The sequence below is a fragment of the Oncorhynchus kisutch genome, linkage group LG21 (assembly GCF_002021735.2).
Source record: "Oncorhynchus kisutch isolate 150728-3 linkage group LG21, Okis_V2, whole genome shotgun sequence".
Taxonomy (NCBI): domain Eukaryota; kingdom Metazoa; phylum Chordata; class Actinopteri; order Salmoniformes; family Salmonidae; genus Oncorhynchus; species Oncorhynchus kisutch.
Genome location: NC_034194.2, coordinates 28195946 through 28220887, shown reverse-complemented (window position 1 = coordinate 28220887; position 24942 = coordinate 28195946). Strand labels below are relative to the sequence as shown.

The 24942-nt window shown below is 43.6% G+C and overlaps 1 protein-coding gene across 1 annotated transcript in view; it reads left to right on the top strand.

Annotated features, from left to right (window-relative positions):
• Nucleotides 1-19533, top strand: part of LOC109866466 (peptidyl-prolyl cis-trans isomerase FKBP1B-like) — a 33263-nt gene extending 13730 nt beyond the window's left edge. The window contains exons 3-4 of the mRNA XM_020455151.2: nt 17990-18102; nt 18247-19533. Of these exons, the coding sequence (XP_020310740.1) occupies nt 17990-18102; nt 18247-18375 (242 nt within the window). The 3' untranslated portion in view covers nt 18376-19533. The remainder of the gene's footprint in view (nt 1-17989; nt 18103-18246) is intronic.
• Nucleotides 19534-24942: the final 5409 nt, after the last annotated feature.

Genomic DNA, 24942 nt, shown 5'->3' with positions numbered 1-24942 from the left:
CAAGATAGGGTGGCCTCACTACATTTTGTATTCAGTTACTCACAGACTGATACAGTAGTTAAGGGTCTGGGTCTCTGTTGCATGAAGAGAAATGGACCAGCTTTATTTTCTCAAAGCTACTTTGGAACGGCCCCAACTCAAACAGACTTGGAATAGCATGTAGACTATTTCAGTTAGAATGGGCTTTAATCTCCATGGTGCTGAAATATACAGTGCATTCAGAAAGTATTCAGAACCCCTGACTTTTTACAAATGTTGTTACGTTACAGCTTTATTCTGAAATGGATTAAATAAATAAAAATCCTCATCAAACTACAGCGAAAAAAGCAAAAAAACAGTTTTTTAGAAATGTTTGCAAATATATTAAAAATAAAAAACACCTTTTTTTACATGAGTATTCAGACCCTTTGCTATGAGACTCGAAATTGAGCTCAGATGCATCTTGTTTCCATTGATCATCCTTGATGTTTCTACAACTTGATTGTAATCCACCTGTGGTAAATTCAATTGATTGAACATGATTTGGAAAGGAACCCACCTGTCTATATAAGGTCCCACAGTTGACAATGCATGTCAGAGCAAAAACCAAGCCATGAGGTCAAAGGAATTGTCCGTAGAGCCCCGAGACAGCATTGTGTTGAGGCACAGATCTGGGGAAGGGTGCCAAAAAAACTCTGCAGCCTTGAAGGACCCCAACAACACAGTGGCCTCCATCATTCTTAAATGGAAGAAGATTGGAACCAGCAAGACTCTTCCTAGAGCTGGCCACCCGCCCAAACTGAGCAATCGGGGGAGAAGGGCTTTAGTCATGGAGGTGACCAAGAACCCGATGGTCACTCTGACAGAACTCCAGAGTTTCTCTGTGGAGATGGGAGAACCTTCTGGAAGGACAACCTTCTCTGCAGCACCAATCACACCTTTATGGTAGAGTGGCCAGACGGAAGCAACTCCTCAGTAAAAGGCACATGACAGCCTGCTTGGAGTTTGCAAAAAAGGCACCTAAAGACTCTCAGACCATGAGAAGCAAGATTCTCTGGTCTGATGAAACCAAGATTGAACTCTTTGGCCTGAATGCCAAGCTTCACGTCTGCAGAAAACCTGGCACCATCCCTACAGTGAGGCATGGTGGTGGCAGCATCATGTTGTGGGGATGTTTTTCAGTGGCAGGGACTGAGAGTATAGTCAGGATCAAGGGAAAGATAAATGGAGCAAAGTACAGATCCTTGTTGAAAACCTGCTCCAGAGCGCTCAGGACCTCAAACTGGGGTGAAGGTTCACTTTTAAACTGGACAATGACCCTAAACATACAGTCAATACAATGCAGGAGTGGCTTCGGGACCAGTCTCTGAATATCCTTGAGAGGCCGAGCCAGAGCCTGGACTTGAACCTGATCAAACATCTCTGGAAATAGCTGTGCAGCGACGCTCCCCATCCAACCTGACAGAGCTTGAGAGGATCTGCAGAGAAGAATGGGAGAAACTCCCCAAATACAGGTGTGCCAAGCTTGTAGCGTCATACCCAAGAAGACTCGAGGCTGTAATTGCTGCCAAAGGTACTGATTAAAGGGTCTGAATACTAATGCAAATGTGATATTTCTTGTTTTTATTTTTTACTAAATTTGCAAACATTTCTAAAAACATGTTTTTGCTTTGTCATTATGGGGTATTGGGTAGATTGATGAGGGGAGAAAACGATTTAATCATTTAATCTGATTTAGATTAAGGCTGTAACATAATAACAAAATGTGGCAAAAACTCAAGGGGTCTGAATAGTTTCCGAATGCACTGTACTGATAGACATAGGCTAAGTTGTTTTTAAACACATCCAACTGTTTACCCATTCAACAAATGGGTCTTAATCATGTCATACTGAGGATCACTTTACTGTGTAACTGGCCATATAATTCCTGCTTGGGAGAAAAAGAAAAAAAAATATTACCCATATTGTATTCGAAATAAACATCCTAGCTCGGTTTCACTGGTTTTTATTTGAAATATGGGTCATAATGTTTCCGTCTTCTGGAGCACTTTACTGTGCCTATAACTCCAGTCTAGCCAGGGGAGATACAGTATTAACAGATGGTCGACTCCAAATCAAATCAAATGTATTTATATAGCCCTTCGTACATCAGCTGATATGTCAAAGTGCTTTACAGAAACCCAGCCTAAAACCCCAAACAGCAAGCAATGTAGGTGTAGAAGCATGGTGGCTAGGAAAAACTCCCTAGAAAGGCCAAAACCTAGGAAGAAACTTAGAGAGGAACCAGGCTATGTGGGGTGGCCAGTCCTCTTCTGGCTGTGCCTGGTGGAGATTATAACAGAACATGGCTAAGATGTTCAAATGTTCATAAATGACCAGCATGGTCAAATAATAATAATCACAGGCAGAACAGTTGAAACTGGAGCAGCAGCACGGCCAGGTGGACTGGGGACAGCAATGAGTCATCATGTCAGGTAGTCCTGAGGCATGGTCCTAGGGCTCAGGTCCCCCGAGAGAGCGAAAGAAAGAAAGAGAGAATTAGAGAGAGCATACTTAAATTCACACAGGACACCGGATAGGACAGGAGAAGTACTCCAGATATAACAAATTGACCCTAGCCCCCCGACACATAAACTACTGCAGCATAAATACTGGAGGCTGAGACAGGAGGGGTCAGGAGACACTGTGGCCCCATCCGAGGACACCCCCGGACAGGGCCAAACAGGAAGGATATAACCCCACCCACTTTGCCAAAGCACAGCCCCACACCACTAGAGGGATATCGTCAACCACCAACTTACCATCCTAAGACAAGGCCGAGTATAGCCCACAAAGATCTCCGCCACGGCACAACCCAAGGGGGGGCGCCAACCCAGACAGGAAGATCACATCAGTGACTCAACCCACTCAAGTGATGCAACCCACCTAGGGACGGTATGAAAGAGCTCTAGTAATCCAGTGACTCAGCCCCTGTAATAGGGTTAGAGGCAGAGAATCCCAGTGGAAAGAGGGGAACCGGCCAGGCAGAGACAGCAAGGGCGGTTCGTTGCTCCAGAGCCTTTCCGTTCACCTTCACACTTCTGGGCCAGACTACACTCAATCATATGACCCACTGAAGAGATGAGTCTTCAGTAAAGACTTAAAGGTTGAGACTGAGTTTGCGTCTCTGACATTCGTAGGCAGACCATTCCATAAAAATGGAGCTCTATAGGAGAAAGCCCTGCCTCCAGCTGTTTGCTTAGAAATTCTAGGGACAATTAGGAGGCCTGCGTCTTGTGACCGTAGCGTACGTGTAGGTATGTACGGCAGGACCAAATCAGAGAGATAGGTAGGAGCAAGCCCATGTAATGCTTTGTAGGTTAGCAGTAAAACCTTGAAATCAGCCCTTGCCTTGACATGAAGCCAGTGTAGGGAGGCTAGCACTGGAGTAATATGATCAAATTTTTGGGTTCTAGTCAGGATTTTAGCAGCCGTATTTAGCACTAACTGAAGTTTATTTAGTGCTTTATCCGGGTAGCCGGAAAGTAGAGCATTGCAGTAGTCTAACCTAGAAGTGACAAAAGCATGGATTAATTTTTCTGCATCATTTTTGGACAGAAAGTTTCAGATTTTTGCAATGTTACGTAGATGGAAAAAAGCTGTCCTTGAAACAGTCTTGATATGTTCTTCAAAATAGAGATCAGGGTCCAGAGTAACGCCGAGGTCCTTCACAGTTTTATTTGAGACGACTGTACAACCATTAAGATTGATTGTCAGATTCAACAGAAGATCTCTTTGTTTCTTGTGACCTAGAACAAGCATCTCTGTTTTGTCCGAGTTTAAAAGTAGAAAGTTTGCAGCCATCTACTTCCTTATGTCTGAAACACATGCTTCTAGCGAGGGCAATTTTGGGGCTTCACCATGTTTCATTGAAATGTACAGCTGTGTGTCATCCGCATAGCAGTGAAAGTTAACATTATGTTAACTTTATGTTGACTCCAGGCTTGGACTATCGCCCAGTGGCCCTGCAGGCAGACTGATATCTGGGCGACAGGGATTCCTGGAAGCCTGCGGTCCTACTAAGTTTAGGGGGGAATGAAAGAGGAGAAGCAGCCAGTACTGTACAAGACTCTGGGTGACTCTGGGTGAACCGTCCCACTCTGGGTGAACCATCCCCTGCCTGACCGGGGTTAGCATGCTAGGCTAGTTTTATTGCCAACTATTTACGCTGATGTTATGTCTGTCTACTGTGGTGGTATAAATAAATCATCGGTTATTATAATACAACTTGGAAACGATGCTTACGTATATCTTACGAGATGTGACAAGTTCCTCAGATTGAGATGCTGAACTGTCATGTTTTTTTTGTGCAGGTGAGGGTGTTGATACCGTGGGCAATGGTGGAAAAAGTACCCAATTGCCATACTTTAGTAAAAGTAAAGATACCTCAATAGAAAATGACTGAAGTAAAAGGGAAAGTCATGCAGTAAAATATTACTTGAGTAAAAGTCAGTGTCTAGTTTTAAATATAAATATATCTAAGTATCAAAAGTAAAAGTTAATTATATAAATTCTTACAAATTCCTTTATATTAAGCAAACCACATAGCACAATTTATGTTACTTTTTTTCGGATAGCGAGGGGCATACTCCAACACTCAGACATTTACAAACAAAGCATTTGTGTTTAGTGAGTCCACCAGATCAGAGGCAGTAGGGATGACCATGTATTATCTTGATAAGTGCGTGAATTGGAGAATTTTCCTGTCCTGCTAAGCATTTTAATTGTAACAAATACTTTTGGGTGACAGGGAAATTGTATGGGAGTAAAAAGTACAAATTCTCTTTAGGAATGTAGTGGAGTAAACGTAGTCAAAAATATAAATGGTAAAGTACAGGGTCTGGTTGCATAAAACATCCTAAGGGTTTCCCTTAAGGGTTTACCTTAAGGAATAATTTTCCCTTACCCAAGGCAGTTGTTTAAGGGTGTTGCATAGAGCCACTCAAATATTTCCTTAGGTATGGGCATACTTAAGGGGTTTTATGGTAGTTTGAAGGCATGTATGGCAGAAAGAGTATCTGGTTACCATGGAGACAGACTCAGTCACTGACTAAAAGTCTCCTCAAAGAGATCACTTTCAATTTTTGAGATAGTAAAATATAACTTTGATAATCAAGAAAGGATAACCAAATTGCTTCAGAAGATAATAAACCATGTTTCTTGTAGTTACTTTTTTCTCAACTTGTTTATATTACTTCCTAGTACGTCAAGCTAACTTACTGTGTAGCAATAGCTAACTAGCCACCTAGCTTTGTAGTCATAGATTGTGCACCTTCGATTGTTTAGCTAAGTAGCTAGCTAGCTGGTTGTTGTTTCCCATTTGTAACCAAAGCATATGAAAACCAAATTTCACCTCCACAAATGCTGTTTACATTGATATCCATACTGAATGAAGCAATTAAGGGGCACCCTTAACCTTTTCACTTAATTTAAGGGGGGAATTCACCTTAAAATGTTTAATGCAACTGACTTAAAGTTAAGGAAACTTTAAGGGAAAAGATGTATTTTATGCAACCGGACCCAGATACCTCCCCAAATAGCGTAACGACTCTGGGTTTATAAGCATGGAAATCGACCCTGCACACACGAGCATGCTTTTGCGGGACAGTCGATAGCGCGCCGGACCTCGGGCTAGAAGGTCCAGGGTTCGAGACCTGCTCCCTACTGTTTCATTACAATACTTAAGTTCTATTTCATAGTATTTTTACTTAGTAACTTTACACCACTGACTGGGTCAGGTGAGGTTAAGGTGTTGGATTGGTCAACAATGGCTGTTTCTGGAACAGTCTATTGTAGTATTCTATAGGGGTATTATAGTCCCATATGTCTTCTTCATGTTGATCAACATTTCTTCCATCTATTTTCTACATTGTAGAATAATAGTAAATACATCAAAACTATGAAATAACACATATGGAATCATGTAGTAGTGTTAAACAAAATATATTTTATATTTGAGATTCTTCAATGTAGCCACCCTTTGTCTTGATGACAGCTTTGCAAACTCTTGACATTCTCTCAACCAGCTGCATGAGGATTGCTTCTCCAACAGTCTTGAACCAGTTCCCACATATGCTGAGCACATGTTGGTTGCTTTTCCTTCACTCTGGGGTCCAATTCATCCCAAACTATCTCAATTGGGTTGAGGTTGGGTGATTGTGGAGGCCAGGTCATCTGATGCAGTTTTCCATCACTCTCCTTCTTTGTCAAATAGCCCATACACAGCCGGGAGGTGTGTTTTGGGTCATTGTCCTGTTGAAAAACAAATTATAGTCCCACTAAGCGTAAACCGTATGGGATGGCGTATCGCTGCAGAATGCTTTGGTAGCAATGCCGGTTAGGTGTGCCTTGAATTATAAATAAATCAAAGACCGTGTCACCAGCAAAGCACCATCACACCTCCTCCTCCATGCTCCATGGTGAGAACCACACATGCAGAGATCATCCGTTCACCTACTCCACGTCTCACAAAGACACAGCGGTTGGAACCAAAAATCTCAAATTTGGACTCATCAGACCAAAGGATAGATTACCACCGGTCTAATGTCCATTGCTTGTGTTTCTTGGCCCAGTTTCATCAAAGCGCTGGATGGTTTTTGCGACTGCACTTGGAAGAAATGTTCTAAGTTCTTGAAATTTTCCAGATTGACTGACCATGTCTTAAAGTAATGATGGTGTCAGGCGTGTGCGTACTTGAGGTGAAGTCAGGTGCAGGAGAGCAGAGAATTGTGAACAGGCACACACTTTATTACGGCAGGAGAGATACAGACGGTCGCAGCTGCGTCAAAAACCTCCTCCAGCCAACAAGGCAAAGTGTACAGCGCGCAGAATAGTCACAAAACATAAATTTACGACAATACAAATAAGCTTAGTGAAAACACATGAAAAATAACAAACACTTAGCCTAGTGCGTACAAGACGTAACACACAAATCATTTCACATAAAGCATGAGGGGGAACAGAGGAATAAATACATACAGTGGGGCAAAAAAGTCTTTCAGCATGACAATGATCCCAAACACACCGCCCGGGCAACGAAGGAGTGGCTTCGTAAGAAGCATTTCAAGGTCCTGGAGTGGCCTAGCCAGTCTCCAGATCTCAGCCCCATAGAAAATCTTTGGAGGGAGTTGAAAGTCTGTGTTGCCCAGCAACAGCCCCAAAACATCACTGCTCTAGAGGAGATCTGCATGGAGGAATGGGCCAAAATACCAGCAACAGTGTTTGAAAACCTTGTGAAGACTTACAGAAAACGTTTGACCTCTGTCATTGCCAACAAAGGGTATATAACAAAGTATTGAGATAAACTTTTGTTATTGACCAAATACTTATTTTCCACCATCATTTGCAAATAAATTCATTAAAAATCCTACAATGTGATTTTCTGGATTTTTTTTCTCATTTTGTCTGTCATAGTTGAAGTGTACCTATGATGAAAATTACAGGCCTCTCTCATCTTTTTGAGTGGGAGAACTTGCACAATTGGTGGCTGACTAAATACTTTTTTTGCCCCACTGTATAGTGTGATTGGGGAATGCAAACAAGGTGTGAATGGAACAAGACAAAACAAATGGATCATAGAAAAATGGAGCGGTGATGGCTAGAAAGCCGGTGACGCTGCCCGAACAAGGAGAGGGGCCGACTTCGGCGGAAGTCGTGACAGATGGACTGTCGTTTCTCTTTGCTTATTTGAGTTGTTCTTGCCATAATATGGACTTGGTCTTTGACCAAATAGGGCTATCTTCTGTATACCACCCCTACCATGTCACAACACAACTGATTGGCTCAAACGCATTAAGAAGGAAAGAAATTCCACAAATGAACTTTTAACAAGGCACACCTGTTAATTATACAACGGGTGGGTCTAATCCTGAATTCTGATTTGTTAAAAGCTCATTCCAGCCGATGTCACAAGTTACCACCGACTAAATCTATGACATTAAAATTCATTTTTATCCTGTCTTATCAGCCCAGGCAGGGCATTTCTTTTAGACTAACATTTAGTTTTCAACAACGGAGATCTGTATAGACCTTACTGTCTCTCCGACATTTTCAATGTTCAAATTCGATCTCCAACTGTCTCATAGTAATGAATGTGTAGGGGTCGAGAGTCAGGACGAGAGAGGCATGGAGGCAGCATTGCTCAGCCAGTCGAAATCATGAATTAGCTAGCATAATTTTTATCGATATATAAAAATGTCAATTGAAAAAAGGTAAAACGAAACGAAGTGCAGCTAGTTTGCAGTCTTTCCAGCTTCAGTTTGACGTTATTGTGTTAGCTGTGTTGTTGGCTAGCTCCTCTGAACAACAGCGTGTCCTAACAAGAGAACACATTTTCTATGCCAGGTAAAATCGTGCCTCATTAGTTCATTGTTATGGAGGTATCCAAATAAATGTCACTATACAACGGCATAAACAAATGCAGCTACTGTTGATATTCTGTTTGACGTGACTGTAAGCTAGCCGTATCTGGCTAGCTAGCATGCAAGGGAAAATAACGTTGCCAGCCAGTATGGCAATGGAACATTTAGAATGAACGACTGGGTCGCGTCCATAGATACATAACAAAAAGACTGAACGACTGGATCTCATCTCTGGCAATTGAACCAATAGTACGACCAGCCGGCTAGGGTAGCAACCCTAGATTTGTTTCGGGACTATATGTTGCGGAAGGATGAAGTAGTATGAATACGTTCATCAAAATAACATTTTAAATGAAAATATGTCAATCATTATTTGAAAATGTTGGTAACCCGTTGTATAAAAGTGATAATGCCCCCGAAGCCGGTGTTTGGAGGATATATTGGAACGGTTTGCCTAACAACACCCGTGCCAATATATCCTCCAAACCCCCGGCTTCGAGGGCATTATTACTTAATTGAAATGCTTTCCAGGTGACTACCTCATGAAGCTGGTTGAGTAAATGCCAAGTGTGTGAAAAGCTGTCATCAAGGCAAAGGGTGGCTACTTTGAAGAATCTCAAATATAAAATATATTTTGATTTGTTAACACTTTTTTGGTTACTACATGATTTCATATGTGTTATTTCATAGTTTTGATGTCTTCACTATTATTCTACAATGTAGAAAATAGTAAAAAATAAAGAAAAACTCTTAAATTAGTAGGTGCCCAAACCTTTGACTGATACTGTACATTAAAAAATATACAATTAGGATTTTGTCTCAGTATCCTACCCAAGCCTGTGAAAGGTAAATGATTAAGTATTTTCTGCAGTGTCTCTGTCTCAGTGCCTCTCGTGGAAGTGTTTAATGGGCCTAATGTTTTTAGCATGCCTGAACGGACAGATGTTCATGGGCACATTCATTGTCGTGCCGCTACTGAATCTCTGCCTGTCCTGTATCTGTCTGTGTTTCTCCTGTGTTCTAGATGCAGGCGAGACATGGCCTAGTTAACCATCAGAAAGAATCTACAGAGAGAATCAGGCTACTGCCTCCTATTTCAAATTCCCTTTGCTAATTTAGAAAATTGAAATGAGCCCACGATCTGGATAATGAAACCCAGTGGAATTACTCTTGTTTTTGTGCCACTCCTGTATTATCAGAATCTGCCTTTGATGTTGGATTTTGGAATGCTATGATTCCTAGGCATTCCAGAGAGTTCCTTGCTGCTGAGGTGAAGGATTGCCTGTAAAACAGTGCTCTGTTTTGTTATAGTTTGTTTTTAGGGGAATTGTTTGAATGACTTGAATGTAACTGATCTTTGTGAGGAAAATATGCTTGTCTAGGCCTTGCTTTGTGTTCAAATGATGCTACAGGATTATCTCCATCAACATAACAAACAGTTTAAGAGACTGACGGTCTGGATTTGGTAGCGCTCCAGTCCTCTCTGTCATAATAAATAAGCAACAGAGGACATGGAAATCAGATTATATCCCAGAGAAATAGAAGTGCAGTAAATGTAAGTAACCTCATCTATGTTCATTTAACTGTTAGCTCCGAGGGTATTTGAAAATAAAATAGAGCCGCACACTCTAGGAGCTCAGATGCAAAAATGTAATTACCAACGTTTCGACAGCCAAGCTGTCTTCATCAGGGTATATACAGGGTGTATATTCAGGGTATATATTCATCAGGGGATATACCCTCAATAGGTGTGCGTTTATTTTTCTTCCTGATAGCTCCGAGGCTATTGTCTGCAATAATCATATGCACATAGAATTGTATTCCACTGTTTGCACTGAAACTGTCTGCCTCAAGAAGAAGCCCACTGTGGGCAGCCCACTCAGTACTATTGACTCAAATGTACATGTCACTGACATGTCTACCTCGGATCAGCCTCTTAGAATAGCACTAAAAACAAACAAGTAACCCAGAAAAGGACAAACAATTGCCCATATTAACATATGTAGCCTGAGAAACCAGGTTCATGAAATTGACAACTTATTAACATCAGAAAACAATCATATTCTGTCCATCTCTGAAACACACTTTGATCATTAATTTGATGACTCAGTAGTAGCTATACATGGTTATAGAATATATAGGAAAGATAGAAATGCAAATGGCGGAGGTGTTGCCATGTATGTCCAGAGTCATATTCCTGTTAAGTTGAGAGAGGATCTCATGTCAGATGATGTGGAAGTAATAAATCAAATTCTATTTGTCATATACACATGGTTAGCAGATGTTAAAGCAGGTGTAGCGAAATGCTTGTGCTTCTAGTTCCGACAATGCAGTAATAACCAACAAGTAATCTAACTTAGCAATTCCACAACTACTACCTTATACACACAAGTGTAAAGGGATAAAGAATATGTACATAAAGATATAAGAATGAGTGATGGTACAGAACGGCATAGGCAAGATGCAGTAGATGGTATAGAGTACAGTATATACATATGAGATGAGTAATGTAGGGTATATAAACATAACGTGGCATAGTTTAAAGTGGCTAGTGATACATGTATTACATAAAGATGGCAAGATCCAGTAGATGATATAGAGTACAGTATATACATATGAGATGAGTAATGTAGGGTATGTAAACATTATATTAAGTGGCATTGTTTAAAATGGCTAGTGATACATTTTTACATCAATTCCCATCCATTTCCATTATGAAAGTGGCTGGAGTTGAGTCAGTATGTTGGCAGCAGCCACTCAATGTTAGTGGTGGCTGTTTAACAGTCTGATGGCCTTGAGATTGAAGCTGTTTTTCAGTCTCCCGGTCCCTGCTTTGATGCAGTAGTGGATACAGGTTAATGTGCCTCACCAAAAGCCTATTCTCGTAGGAAGTTGCTATAGACCACCAAGTGTTAAAAGTCAGTATTTGGACTGTGTGTGTGAAATGTTGAAAGATGTATGTGATATCAACACAGAGGTATATTTTTTGGGCGACCTAAATATTGACTGGTTGTCATCCATCTGCCCACTCAAAAAGACTGGTTCAAGTAATCAGTCAACCTACCAGGATATTTACAAACAGAACAGGAACTGAATCATCAATTTGTACTGATCACATCTTTACTAATATTGCAGAAATATGCTCTAAATCAGTATCCACACCCATCGGATGTAGTGATCCTAATATCCTAATATAATAGCCATATCTCGAACAACCAAAGTTCCAAAGACTGGATATCATGATCATACAAGAGGCTTTTCAATGATTCCTATGTGGAAGATGTGAAATATATTTGTTGGTCTGATTTGTGTAATGAGGAATATCTGGACACTGCACTTGAAGAATTTACGAAACTGCTTCTTCTGGTTACTGATAGGCTCCCATCAACAAACTGACTGTTAGAACTGCCAAATCCCCATGGATAGATGATGAATTGAAAAACTGTATGGCTGAGAGGGATGAGGCAAAGGGAATAGCAGATAAGTCTGACAACACAGCAGACTTGAAAACATACAGTAAATTGAGAAATCACGTAACTAAATTAAACAAAAAGAAGAAACTATACTATGGAACACAGATAAATGATGTAAACACTGATAGTAAAAAGCTCTGGAGTACTTTAAATGAAATTTTAGGCATGAAAGCTCCACCTTTCATTGAGGCAGATGGCTTGTTCATAACAAAACTCGTTGATATTGCCAAATGAGTAGGTGTGTCCAAACTTTTGACTGGTACTGTAGGTAAATTGCAGTTGGTCCAGAACAAAGCAGCACTGTGACAATACAGAGGCGGATGCAAGATGCAAGCAACGATGGTTTAATGAATACAGTTTACAGCAGCAACAGGACAGACAGACTGTACTCAGACGGAATCCGACCCAGGGACTAGGGCGCGTCTTCTGATGATAGCGTGCTGAGAAATCCAGGGGAGTTTGTCCGGATGGGTAGGAGGGAGCACAGCAGATAATCCACACAAGGGCGGTGAGAGATGAGCACGGACACACGACACAAACTCAGAGAAGTAACAACGATCTGACAACAAGAAACACTGGTTACAGAACATATAAAGGGAAGATAAGTGATTCCAGCTGGCACAGACAATCAGGCCGAGATTGGGAACCACGCCCACACAAACACGAGAGAGAGAGAGAGGCAGTGGATTCATGAACCGTGACAATACCCCCCCCCCCTAGGAACGCCTCTTGGCGTTCCCAGGCGAATTTACCTGTCGATTGAAATCATCGATAAGGGAGTGATCCAGAATGTCCCTAGCAGGTACCCAACTTCTCTCCTCCGGGCCGTAACCCTCCCAGTCCACCAGGTACTGGAATCCGCGTCCCCTCCTTCTAGAGTCCAAAATACGATTGACAGAAAAGGTGGGTTCCCCATCAACAAGTCGTGGCGGCGGGGGAACCGGGACCGGCGGGTTAATGCGTGCCTGAAACACAGGTTTTATTTTAGACACATGAAAGGTAGGATGAATTCTCCTATACGCCGGAGGAAGCTTGAGCCGGACCGCCACCGGACTAATGATCCTGGTGACTTTGAACGGGCCGATAAATTTGGGGGCAAGCTTGTTCGAAACGGATCGGAGTGGAATGTTCTTAGTAGAAAGCCACACTCTTTGGCCAACGACGTATACCGGAGGCTTCGACCGGTGGCGATCGGCCTTAGCCTTGGTGCGCGCCCCCACCCGGAGAAGAGTCTCACGGGCTCTGCTCCATGCGTGACGGCACCTCTGGATGAAAGCGTGAGCGGAGGGAACAGTGACCTCGGACTCCGTACTGGGAAAGATAGGTGGCTGGTAACCTAAACTACACTCAAACGGAGAGAGACCCGTGGCTGCCACTGGCAACGAATTCTGAGCGTACTCAACCATAGAGAGTTGTTGACTCCAGGAAGAGGGATTCTTAGAAACCAAACATCGCAACACTCTCTCCAAATCTTGGTTGGCCCTCTCCGTTTGACCGTTGCTCTGGGGATGAAACCCTGAAGACAGGCTGACACTCGCTCCCAGTAACCTACAAAACTCTTGCCAAAACTTGGACACAAATTGGGGCCCCCTGTCAGAAACTACGTCCATCGGCAGGCCATGTAAGCGAAAGACGTGATCCACGACAGTTACCGCTGTCTCCTTGGCAGATGGTAATTTAGGCAAGGGAATAAAATGAGCCGCCTTCGAGAACCGGTCCACCACGGTCAAAACAACCGTCTTGCCCTGGGAGGGCGGGAGGGCGGTAACAAAATCTAGCGCGATGTGGGACCAGGGTCTCGAAGGGACCGACAGCGGTTGGAGTAACCCATCTGGGGGTCGATTAGAAGTCTTCCCAGTGGCACAAACCGAGCAAGCCAAGACAAAACTGTGAATGTCACGAGCCATCAGTGGCCACCAAAAGCGTTGCTTAACCAAAAAGCTAGTGCGGCTGACTCCTGGATGACACGCTACGTTGGAGCAATGCCCCCACCGAATAACATCGGACCGACACCCCTCTGGCACAAACAACCGATTAGGCGGGCAACCGGGCGGAGGCGTTACTCCTTCTAAGGCCGTTTTGACCCTCGATTCAACCTCCCATGTGAGTGTGGAGACCACTAGGGTCCCGGGTAGGATGCACTCGGGAGTGGATGGGCGTTCGGAATGGTCAAAAATGCGAGAAAGGGAATCGGGTTTGACATTCTTGGAACCCGGGCGATACGAGAGAGAGAAGTCAAAACGTCCGAAAAAGAGTGCCCACCGCGCCTGCCTGGAGTTGAGTCGCTTGGCGGTTCTGATATATTCTAAATTCTTGTGATCGGTCCAAACTATAAAAGGTACCCCCGAACCCTCTAACCAATGGCGCCACTCCTCCAGTGCTAACTTCACTGCCAACAACTCTCTGTTGCCAATGTCGTAGTTGCGTTCCACAGGTGATAACCGATGGGAAAGGAACGCGCAAGGGTGCATCTTGTCGTCAGAAGAGGAACGTTGGGAAAGTACCGCACCTACCCCCACCTCTGAAGCGTCCACCTCCACCACGAACTGACGCGAGGGATCGGGTGCTATGAGGATGGGAGCCGAAACAAAGCGGCTCTTGAGTTTGGTGAATGCAGCCTCGGCTGTATCGGACCACCTGAACATCACTCTGGGGGAGGTTAAGGCAGTAAGAGGAGCGACTATCTGGCTAAAGTTGCGAACGAAACGCCGGTAGAAATTGGCGAATCCCAGAAACCTCTGTAGGGCCTTACGGGAATCTGGGCTTGGCCAATCCACCACAGCCTTAACCTTGTCAGGATCCATGCGAATACCTTCAGTCGAGACGATGTAACCTAGGAATGGAACGGATTGTGCATGAAAAATGCATTTCTCCGCCTTGACAAAAAGTCCATTCTCCAACAACCTTTGAAGCACTCGTCTGACGTGCTGAACGTGTTCCTGGAGAGAAGAAGAAAAAATCAGTATGTCATCCAGGTAAACATATATGAACTGATCAATCATCTCTCTCAGCACGTCATTGACGAGTGCCTGGAAAACCGCTGGGGAGTTGGATAGCCCAAAAGGCATGACCAAATATTCGAAGTGCCCTCTGGGGGTGTTAAACGCGGTCTTCCATTCGCCCCCCCCCCTTATGCGAACCAAATGATATGCATTCCGTAAATCCAACTTAGTGAACACGGATGCTCCCTGTAACCTTTCAAAGGCTGAGGACATCAACGGTAAGGGATAGGTATTCTTCACTGTGATGTTATTCAACCCACGGTAATCAATGCAAGGACGCAGAGAACCGTCCTTCTTCCCCACAAAGAAGAACCCCGCCCCCGCTGGAGAAGAGGAAGGACGAATGAATCCAGATGCCAGAGAATCAGAGATGTATCTCTCCATAGCCTCCCTCTCAGGAACAGAGAGTGAATATAACTTGCCTTTAGGCGGAGACTCACCTGGCAATAATTCTATTGCACAGTCATAGGGACGATGCGGAGGAAGAGAAGCAGCACGGGACTTACTGAACACCTCCTTCAGGTCGAGGTATTCAACGGGCACGTTAGACAAATCCACTGCCTCCTCTAGAAACACAGAATCAGACACAGACGAACAAGCAGACACCAAACAGGACTCAAGGCACTTGTTACTCCACATGGATATAGAGTTATGACCCCAGTCAACTCTGGGGTTGTGTTGGGTGAGCCAAGGGTGGCCGAGAACTAATGGTGCAAGGGGTGAGTCCATGAGTAGAAATGATAGTGTCTCAGTGTGATTGCCAGAAGTGATGAGTGTGATAGGTTCAGTGGTGTGAGAAATGTTGGGGAGTTCTTGACCATTGAGAGCGTTGACGGATATCTTGTGCGAGAGTGAGGTGATAGGAATCTGGAGTTTGTGAGCGAGCTTGAAGTCCATGAAATTACCCTCTGCTCCTGAGTCCAGTAAGGCTTGGGTGTCGTGCGTGTGGGTGGCCCATCTTAGTCTTACCGGGAGGAGAGTAGATGATGAGGTCTTCTCTGTGGTGACACCACCCGATAGTAGCCTCATGCTTACTACCGGGCCTGATCTTTTACCGGGCAGGAGTGGATAAAGTGGCCCGCTCTACCACAGTAGAGACAGAGTCCTTGGGATCTCCGCCTCTCCCTCTCTTCCCGGGAGAGGCGAGCTCTCCCCAGCTGCATGGGTTCGTGAGCGGAGGCTGAACTGGCCGTGTTCCCGCCGCTGGCCTGCCAGCTCTCCGTGTCGGCGGCCAATACGACTCAGACGAGCGTCGACCCTCAAGGCTAGTTCCACTAGTCCATTTAAATTCCTGGGAAGGTCCAGAACATAAATCTCCTTCTGGATCCGGTCCTCCAGCCCATGCAGGAACATGTCCCACTGCGCCTCCTCGTTCCACTGACACTCTGCGGCCAGAGTGCGGAATTGGATGGAGTATTCCGATACTGAACGGTCTCCTTGGCGAAGGTCAGCGAGTAGTCTGGCCGCCTCCCTACCCGCCACGGCCCGATCGAAGACCCTTCTCATCTCCTCGGAGAGTGTCTGGAAAGAGGTGCAGCATGGGTCCTGGTTCGCCCACACCGCCGTTCCCCAAAGAGCCGCTTTGCCTGATAGCAGTGTGAGTACGAATGCTACCTTAGACTGTTCACGGTTGAAGGTCCGTGGCTGCAACGAGAATTGCATGGAACATCTCGTAAGAAAAGCTCTGCAATAGTCAGGATCACCTGAATAACCCTCTGGTGTCGGTAGCCGTGGCTCTAGCTGGGAATCCGGCTCTGGCGGGGCGGGTTGAACTGCCAGTGTAGGTGGCGCAGCGAGACCCCTCAGATGTCGTAATTGTTGGGTCAGCTGGGATACCTGCGTCACAAGGGCTTGTACTGCCCGACCTGTGCTGGAGATGTTCTCCTCTTGTTGATCCATTCTCGTGATACTGCGGGAAATGAATTCGGTCAGACTCGTTGAACTCGCTGCATCCATGGTCGGGTCAGATCGTTCTGTGACAATACAGAGGCGGATGCAAGATGCAAGCAACGATGGTTTAATGAATACAGTTTACAGCAGCAACAGGACAGACAGACTGTACTCAGACGGAATCCGACCCAGGGACTAGGGCGCGTCTTCTGATGATAGCGTGCTGAGAAATCCAGGGGAGTTTGTCCGGATGGGTAGGAGGGAGCACAGCAGATAATCCACACAAGGGCGGTGAGAGATGAGCACGGACACACGACACAAACTCAGAGAAGTAACAACGATCTGACAACAAGAAACACTGGTTACAGAACATATAAAGGGAAGATAAGTGATTCCAGCTGGCACAGACAATCAGGCCGAGATTGGGAACCACGCCCACACAAACACGAGAGAGAGAGAGAGAGAGAGAGAGAGAGAGAGAGAGAGAGAGGCAGTGGATTCATGAACCGTGACAAGCACATATTGCTGTACATAGATGTACATGGAGGGAAAGTGTCAATAACATGCATGTCAGTCTCTTCTGGCTCAAAGTTGAGGAGAGATTGACTGCATCATTATTGGTCTTTGTGCGAGGTATTGATGTGTTGAAGGTACCGAACTGTCTGTTCAAGCAGTTGGCACACAGTTCGGACACTCATCGGTACAACAAAGACATGGAACCAGTGGTCTCTTCACAGTCCCCAGGTCCAGAACAGTGACTGGGAAACACACAGTATTAAATAAAGCCTACGTGTAACTCTACCACCCCAGGTAACTCAAGCTAGCAATAAAACCAGTTTTAAAAAACAGATACAAGAACAACTTTATGCACTAAGGGGACTGTGAAGAGAGAGCCATTTTATATATATTGTATTGTAATTTGCACTATACTATGCATTAGACCTAGATATTGTGTGTATGTACTGATATGTAGGCTGCGTGTGACATTATAAAATGTATTTCAGTCCTTGACTAATAATGTTTCCTACTATGTATTATGTCATGTTTCATGTGGATCCCAGGAAGAGTTAGCTGATGCTTCTGCAGTGGCTAATGGGGATCCTAATAAATACCTACAAGCACACTTACGTGTATACAGTAGTACTCATATAAAGCAGAACACATGAAAATAAGAAACTTTCAAACGCCTACCTGATCCTAGGAAGATCATTGACTTAACAGTGTTTGTGTGATATCTCTCCAACAGGTATGCTGCAAAATGGAAAGAAGTTTGACTCTTCTCGAGACAGAAACAAGCCCTTCAAGTTCAAGATCGGGCGACAGGAAGTCATCAAGGGCTGGGAGGAAGGAATCGCACAGGTGAGACTGCATTGTCTTACGTTAGGTAATGCGCTGCATCTGCACTCGTGATATTTTATGATAATATTGCAACATATGATACCAAGTGTTGACAATTCCTCTGTTGTCTCCCTCCCGCCCTCTCTCCTCCCCTCTCTGCCCCAGATGAGTGTGGGTCAGCGGGCAAAGATCACCTGTACGCCTGACATGGCTTATGGAGTCACAGGTCACCCCGGGGTCATCCCCCCTAATGCCACCCTCATCTTTGACGTTGAGCTCCTCAAGCTGGAGTGAGTGACCCCTCTCTGGGGTCAGGGGTGAAAGGTCAAATGTGGCCTAAAAGGTCACTCACTACATCCCTGTTTAGGGGGTAACATTGCCCCACACCATCGAGCAACCAACCCCCTCTGCTCCTTAGATTTTTGTTGCATCTTCAACTACTCAATAATTAAGGATCTACTGCTTTGTTGCCAACTTAGTATAATTGGAGATGGATGCTGCCTGACGCTAAACTGATTTTTTGACTTTTTACACACTCATGATACCATAGTTTGGCTTCCTCTGTCATAATGTATGTCCATGAGCATTGCTTTTTCCTTTTTTTAGGTTGTACATTTTATTTCATCTGTATGACAAAGAAACATAGTAGAACCATCCGACGAAGGACGTAATATATTGCAATGGAATGTCACTGCCTTACTGTTTTCCAAAGCACAAAACAAGGTGTAACAGTACAACTACTCTGTATCTCAGGATTCCTTAACTCTGGTCCTGGAGAGCTACTGGGTGTGGCTAGGCTTTTGTTCCAGCCCAGTACTAATGCAGATTGAAGGTGTGTTAGTGTTGGTCTGGATCAAAAGCCTGTACACTCCAGTAGCTCTCCAGAACGGGAGTTGTAGAACTCTGTCGTATCTTGACTAGGCATTACCAACCACTCTCTGCATTGCCACTTTTGATAAAGGTCTGTCCTGCTGAAAGCTTTAAAGGTTAGTAGTTTTCCTTGACCATGACACCTGAGCAGGTAACACCAGCAGTGTAGTCATTACACCAATTCTGTTGCAAAACGTTTCTTAAAAATGGAGGCAAACGGAACGAAACGGGGAGTGCCTAGCTAACTTTGTCCATTATAAACTTGTTTTAGTTGCAAAACTTTCTGGACTAATGATGATTACACCCTGATAACACTACAACTAGGGCCTGGTGTTGTTTCTGGTTAGCTCACATGGTCATGAAAAACCCTGTATAATGATAACTGAGGTTTCTGTGTTTAGTACATTTTGTATCCATCAAACATTTACTGCAAGAATACCACAGATATGACTAAATGAAGGACATCTGGAACACAAATGCACTGTACAGTACTACTCTTACAACCCATGGATAGTTTGGATACTATGACTGTTTAATCGATCAACTCGTAATAAAAACGGTGAGAACTTTGTTTATTGAAAATCTGTGAACTCGAGTTGTGTGTGTGTGTGTGTGTGTGTGTGTGCGCATCCACGTGTGTGTGTTCAAGTTCTTGAGAGCTTCCCCTTACAAACATTTACCATGAAAAAAAATACCATGTCTTTTTGGTCACTACCATGGAGGGAAAACACCATGGTCCTGGTACAAATTCCATTGTATTTTCCTGCCATAGTAGTACAATGAAAAAACTACCACGGTGCTATCATGTTTTTTTGGTCACTACCATGGCAGGAAAATACCATGGTACTGTTGCAATACCCATGGTATTTTCCTGCCATGGTAGTAACCAAAAAACTATGATAGTACCGTGGTAGTTTTTTCATTGTACTACTATGGCAGGAAAATACAATGGAATTTGTACCAGGACCATGGTGTTTTCCCTCCATGGTAGTGACCAAAAAGACATGGTATTTTTTTTCATTGTACTAGCTACCATGGTACCAAAATGAACCATGGTAGTACAATGAAAAAAAATAGCATGGTTTTGTACTAGCAGCATGTAGTGAAACCACACATGGTCTAGTAGTATTGTTTACCCTCTTAAACCTTGGGACCTGGATAGGGTATGGTGAGAAGAATGAAGGGAGTTTGAAACCTTAAAAGATTTAAAATAGTTTATCTGCTGCTTCTCACTTCAATACAGTTTTCAGTTGGCTCTCTCTCATTCATTCAACGGACTTGGCTACTCATACAATTTCCAATAGCCAAAATACGAAAAAACTCATTGTAAAAAGGTATTAACTATCATCTTATCTCATACATTTTCATCATGTATTTCTAAACATAATCCTAAAAACAACAAGTTGTCGCCATGACAACAACAGGCTAGCTTGACTGGGGCAAACTTTAGCCGACGTTAGCTTCTATACTAGGGTGACCAGACGTCCCCGGAAATGTCCCCGTTTTTAACTGTGTGTTAAAAACAGACTGCAAAGTGAAATAATATTTTACGTGGCAAGAAAGACCGGGCTGCAGAGCCTATCGGTTGACGTCTCAATCGCGTTGTGCTTGTTTTGTCCAGCAGAGGGGGCTGCTCGCTACAGCAGCTTTACTCACTCTTCTTCTACTAACTACTTGCTCGCGATAGTTTTAGAGAAAACTGCTGTGGAAAACTCGGCCAGAAGCTAGCAAGTGTCAAGTGAATCCACAACATCACCACATACAAACAAAGTTACACTCGTTTGAGATACTAGCTAATGATGTAATAATGTCACAATTTATTATATAGATAGGTGCTCTGCTTTATAAGGTTTTAAATAGGTTATGGAAGCTAACATTAGCTATGTCGACTAAGTTATCTAGCTAGGTTAGCTAGCTACTGTCATGGTAGCTAGGTTAAAAAACGTAAACATGCAGTGGACGGGCTATTTTGAAAATATGATTATATTAAATGAATGCACAATTATGAGAATATTTAAATGTAGATTACAATTTTAATGGTTTGTCATTATAAGTAGTCTGAAAATATATTTTGAAATCTTCATGGATAACTTTAGCATAATGTTTTTCGTTAGAGAGTGGAGAGGAGGAAGACTGGATAGGAAGAAAAATGAAGGAGATAGAGGAGGAAAGGTAAATATATGATTGCAGAGCCTGTCAATTTATTATTCCAAACAATGTTTTTGAGATAAAAATACAAAAATGAGGCAAGCAATGGGAATCTGTTAACCAAAGTATTTTTTATCTAATAGTGTACTATTTATTATTAAAGATTGGAGAAGAACAAGGAAAAATTAAGGGAGTAAAAAGAGTGTAGCGAGGAGAGTGTGGAAGAGTGAGGTGGAAAGGTAAAGAGAAGGAAAGGAAGAAAGAGCAGGAAGACAATTGGAGGAGAGGAAAAAGTTGAGAGTAAGAAGAGCAGACAGAGGAGGTACAATGGCTCTTTCCAAGAAACGGAAATGCCATTTTAAAGACAACACAATGAGAGAATTTCTATTCATACTCTCTGGTCAAGATGATAGAATGGTTAACTGCACCCTTTGTAATTCCTCTTTTTCAATTGGCAGCGGGGGAAGAACGGCAGTGGTAGAACATCAACAGACTAAAAATATAAAGCCTCTCTGATTGGCCGTGTTGGTTTGCCCTCTGTCACCACATTCTGCAAGAAGGTAGAGCCTTCCCAAGAAGAATATGATTTAGCTGTGCAGGAGGGTGTCTTTGCATACCACACTATGCGACACAATCATAGTTACAGATCTATGGACTGCACAGCACAACTCACACGGAAGATTTATGAGCCAAATTTGACATGTGCTAGGACAAAATTTGATGCCACAGTGAGTAACGTGTTAGCACCATGGGCAACTACTTTGGTAACCCAGGACCTAGATCAGGTTGAATTTGTGTCCCTGGCCATTGATGCATCCAATCATGGACATGTAAAGCTGCTGCCAATAGTAATCAGATATTGTAAGATATATGGTGGCAACACATCTGTGGAAACAAAACTGCTTGATTTTGTTGAATTGAAAGGAGAAACAGCAGAGGAGATTGCAGCTGAGGTCCTGGTGGTCATCCAATAATGTAACCTGCAAAACAAAGTCGTGGCATTCTTTGCCAACAACACATATATCAACTTTGGAGGACTGAATAGGCTGGGGAGGGTCAATGTCCGTACCAAAGTTAAACATGCTCTACAGCGGGAGGTGATTGGCTTAGGTTGTCCTGCCCACATCATTCATAACACGGCCAGAACAGCTTTGGATATGATTCCCCTTGATGTTGAGTACCTGCTCACAAAGATATTTTCATATTTTCACCGTCAGAATAGAAAGACTGAAGAGCTTTTGTGAGTTTGTTGGCCAGGAGTACCATAACAAATTAGGACACAGCAATGTTTGCTGGCTGTCCATGCTCCCTGCTCTAGAAAGAGTGCTGAAAAGGTATGTGCCATTGAAATCCTTTTTTCTTTCTGAAGACAAATGCTCTGTTGTACTGCAAACAATGTTCGAAGATCCACTGACTGAACTTTGGCTGGACTTTGTCCATGGAAACTTGACCGTATTCAGTGACACGATCAAGATGCTTGAAGGCCAGGACCGCTGTGCTGTGGAGTCAGCTGCAATTCTGAGAAACATTGAGGCAAAATTGACTGCAAGACGTGATGACAACTTCATTCGAGTTTTGGTCAGAGGACTTCTGAGAGAGCTTGAGGGAAATGGAGCCATGTCTAAAGAGAGCTTTCTCAAAACATCCCAATCATTCTTCACTACGGCTGTGAACTACTTGCAGGCATTGGGGAAAGTACACAGATAATCTAAAAGATTTACATTGTCTCCTTTTAAAAAGGCAACCTCAGCATGAAGAGATCCACATCGGAGACACCGCTTAGTCAGAGATGGAGCACGGTGGTTACCCACTTCAAAGAGAACGACATCCCACACACTAACCTGGCTAGATTAGTGTCTGTTGTCATGTGCTTACCTGGAAGTAATGCACCAGTCGAGAGAGTGTTCTCCCAAATGAATGATATATGGACAGCAGCAAGAAATAGGTTCACTGTTCCTACCATCAAGGCCATGCTTATTGTGAAGACAAACTTCAACCTCCCCTGCCAGGAGTTCATGGAGAAGCTGGCCAAAGACAGAGCAATCCTGAATAAGATACATTCTTCTGAGAAATATACAGATTAGGTTGGTATAAGTGGTAACTACATAATATAATCTCATCATCGTCTTATTTCTTTATTATGTTGTTAACTGTTCCTCCTAGGCTGAGTCTCCTCCTACACATCCGAACAACCAATTCATATCTGTTGCTAGACAGAACCTTAGTGATATCTGTTCTTCCTCACTTCATTTGACCTGACCTCTACCCCAAAGTGCTAACTCCTCCCCAACTCACGGCTGTCATGGTGCCTGGTACCAGACTGTGTCTCTTCTCCTCCCAGAGGATCCCTCTCAAAGGATCCCTGATGGCTAACATTAACATATCCTGACATAATGTAAACATTATACATTAACCTCTCTCCCTCAGTGTAATGAATAAGTATGTTTCATATTCTGAGAACCCAACAGGCCTTAATCTATGGATTTCACAGTAATACAGATATGCATCTGTTGGTCATAGATAGATACCTTAAAAAAAAGTAGGGGCCTGGATCAGAAAACTAGTTGCCTCATACAGCGCAACACATCTCTTTTGCATAGATTTGATCAGGTTGTTGATTGTGGCCTGTGGGGTGTTTTCCCACTACTTCATTAGCTGTGTGAAGTTGCTGGATATTGGCAGAAACTGGAATACGCTGTCGTACACGGTGATCCAGAGCATCCCAAACATTCTCAATGGGTGACATGTCTGGTGAGTGTGCAGGCAATGGAAGAACTGGGACATGTTCAGCTTCCAGGAATTGTGTACTGATCCTTGCAACATGGGGCCATGCATTATCATGCTGGAACAAGAGTTGATGGTGGTGGATGAATGGCACGACAATGGACCTCAGGATCTCGTCACGTTATCTCTGTGCATTCAAATTGCAATCGATAAAATGCAATTGTGTTTGTCTGTAGCTTATGCCTGCCCGTACCATAACCCCACCTCCACCATGGGGCACTGTGTTCACAATGTTGACATCAGCAAACCGCTTGCCCACATGATGCCATACCTGCGTGGTCTGACATCTGCCAGGTACAGTTGAAACTGGGATTCATCCGTGAAGACCACACTGCTCCAGCGTGCCGGTGATCACTTAAGTCGGTTACGACGCTGAACTGCAGTCAGGTCAAGACCCTGGTGAGGATGACAAGCACTCAGATGAGCTTCACTGAAGATGGTTTCTGACAGTTTATGCAGAAATTGTGCAAACCCACAGTTTCATCAGCTGTCCGGATGGCTGGTCTCAGACGATCCCGCAGGTGAAGAAGCCAGATGTGGAGGTCCTGGGCTGGCGTCGTTACACGTGGTCAGCGTTTGTGAGGCTGGTTGGACATACTGCCAAATTCTCTAAAACGACGTTGGAGGCGGCTTATGGTAGAAAAATTAACATTACATTTTCTGGCAACAGCTCTGGTGGACATTGCCAATTGCCAATTGCACGCTTCCTCAAAACTTGACACATGTGGCATTGTGTTGTGTGACTAAACTGCACATTTTAGAGTGGCCTTTTATTGTCTCCAGCACAAGGTGCACCTGTGTAATGATCATGCTGTTTAATCTGCTTCTTGATATGCCACACCTATCAGGTGGATGGATTATCTTGGCAAAGGAGAAATGTTCACTAACAGGGATGTAATCAAATTTGTTCACAACATTTTAGAGAAACAATAGTTTTGTGCCTATTGAGGATATTTTATTTTAGCTCATGAAACACGGGACCAACACTTTACATGTTGCATTTATATTTTTGTTCAGTATATATGCAGGCCGCCTATATGGGACCCTGACCTACAGTAT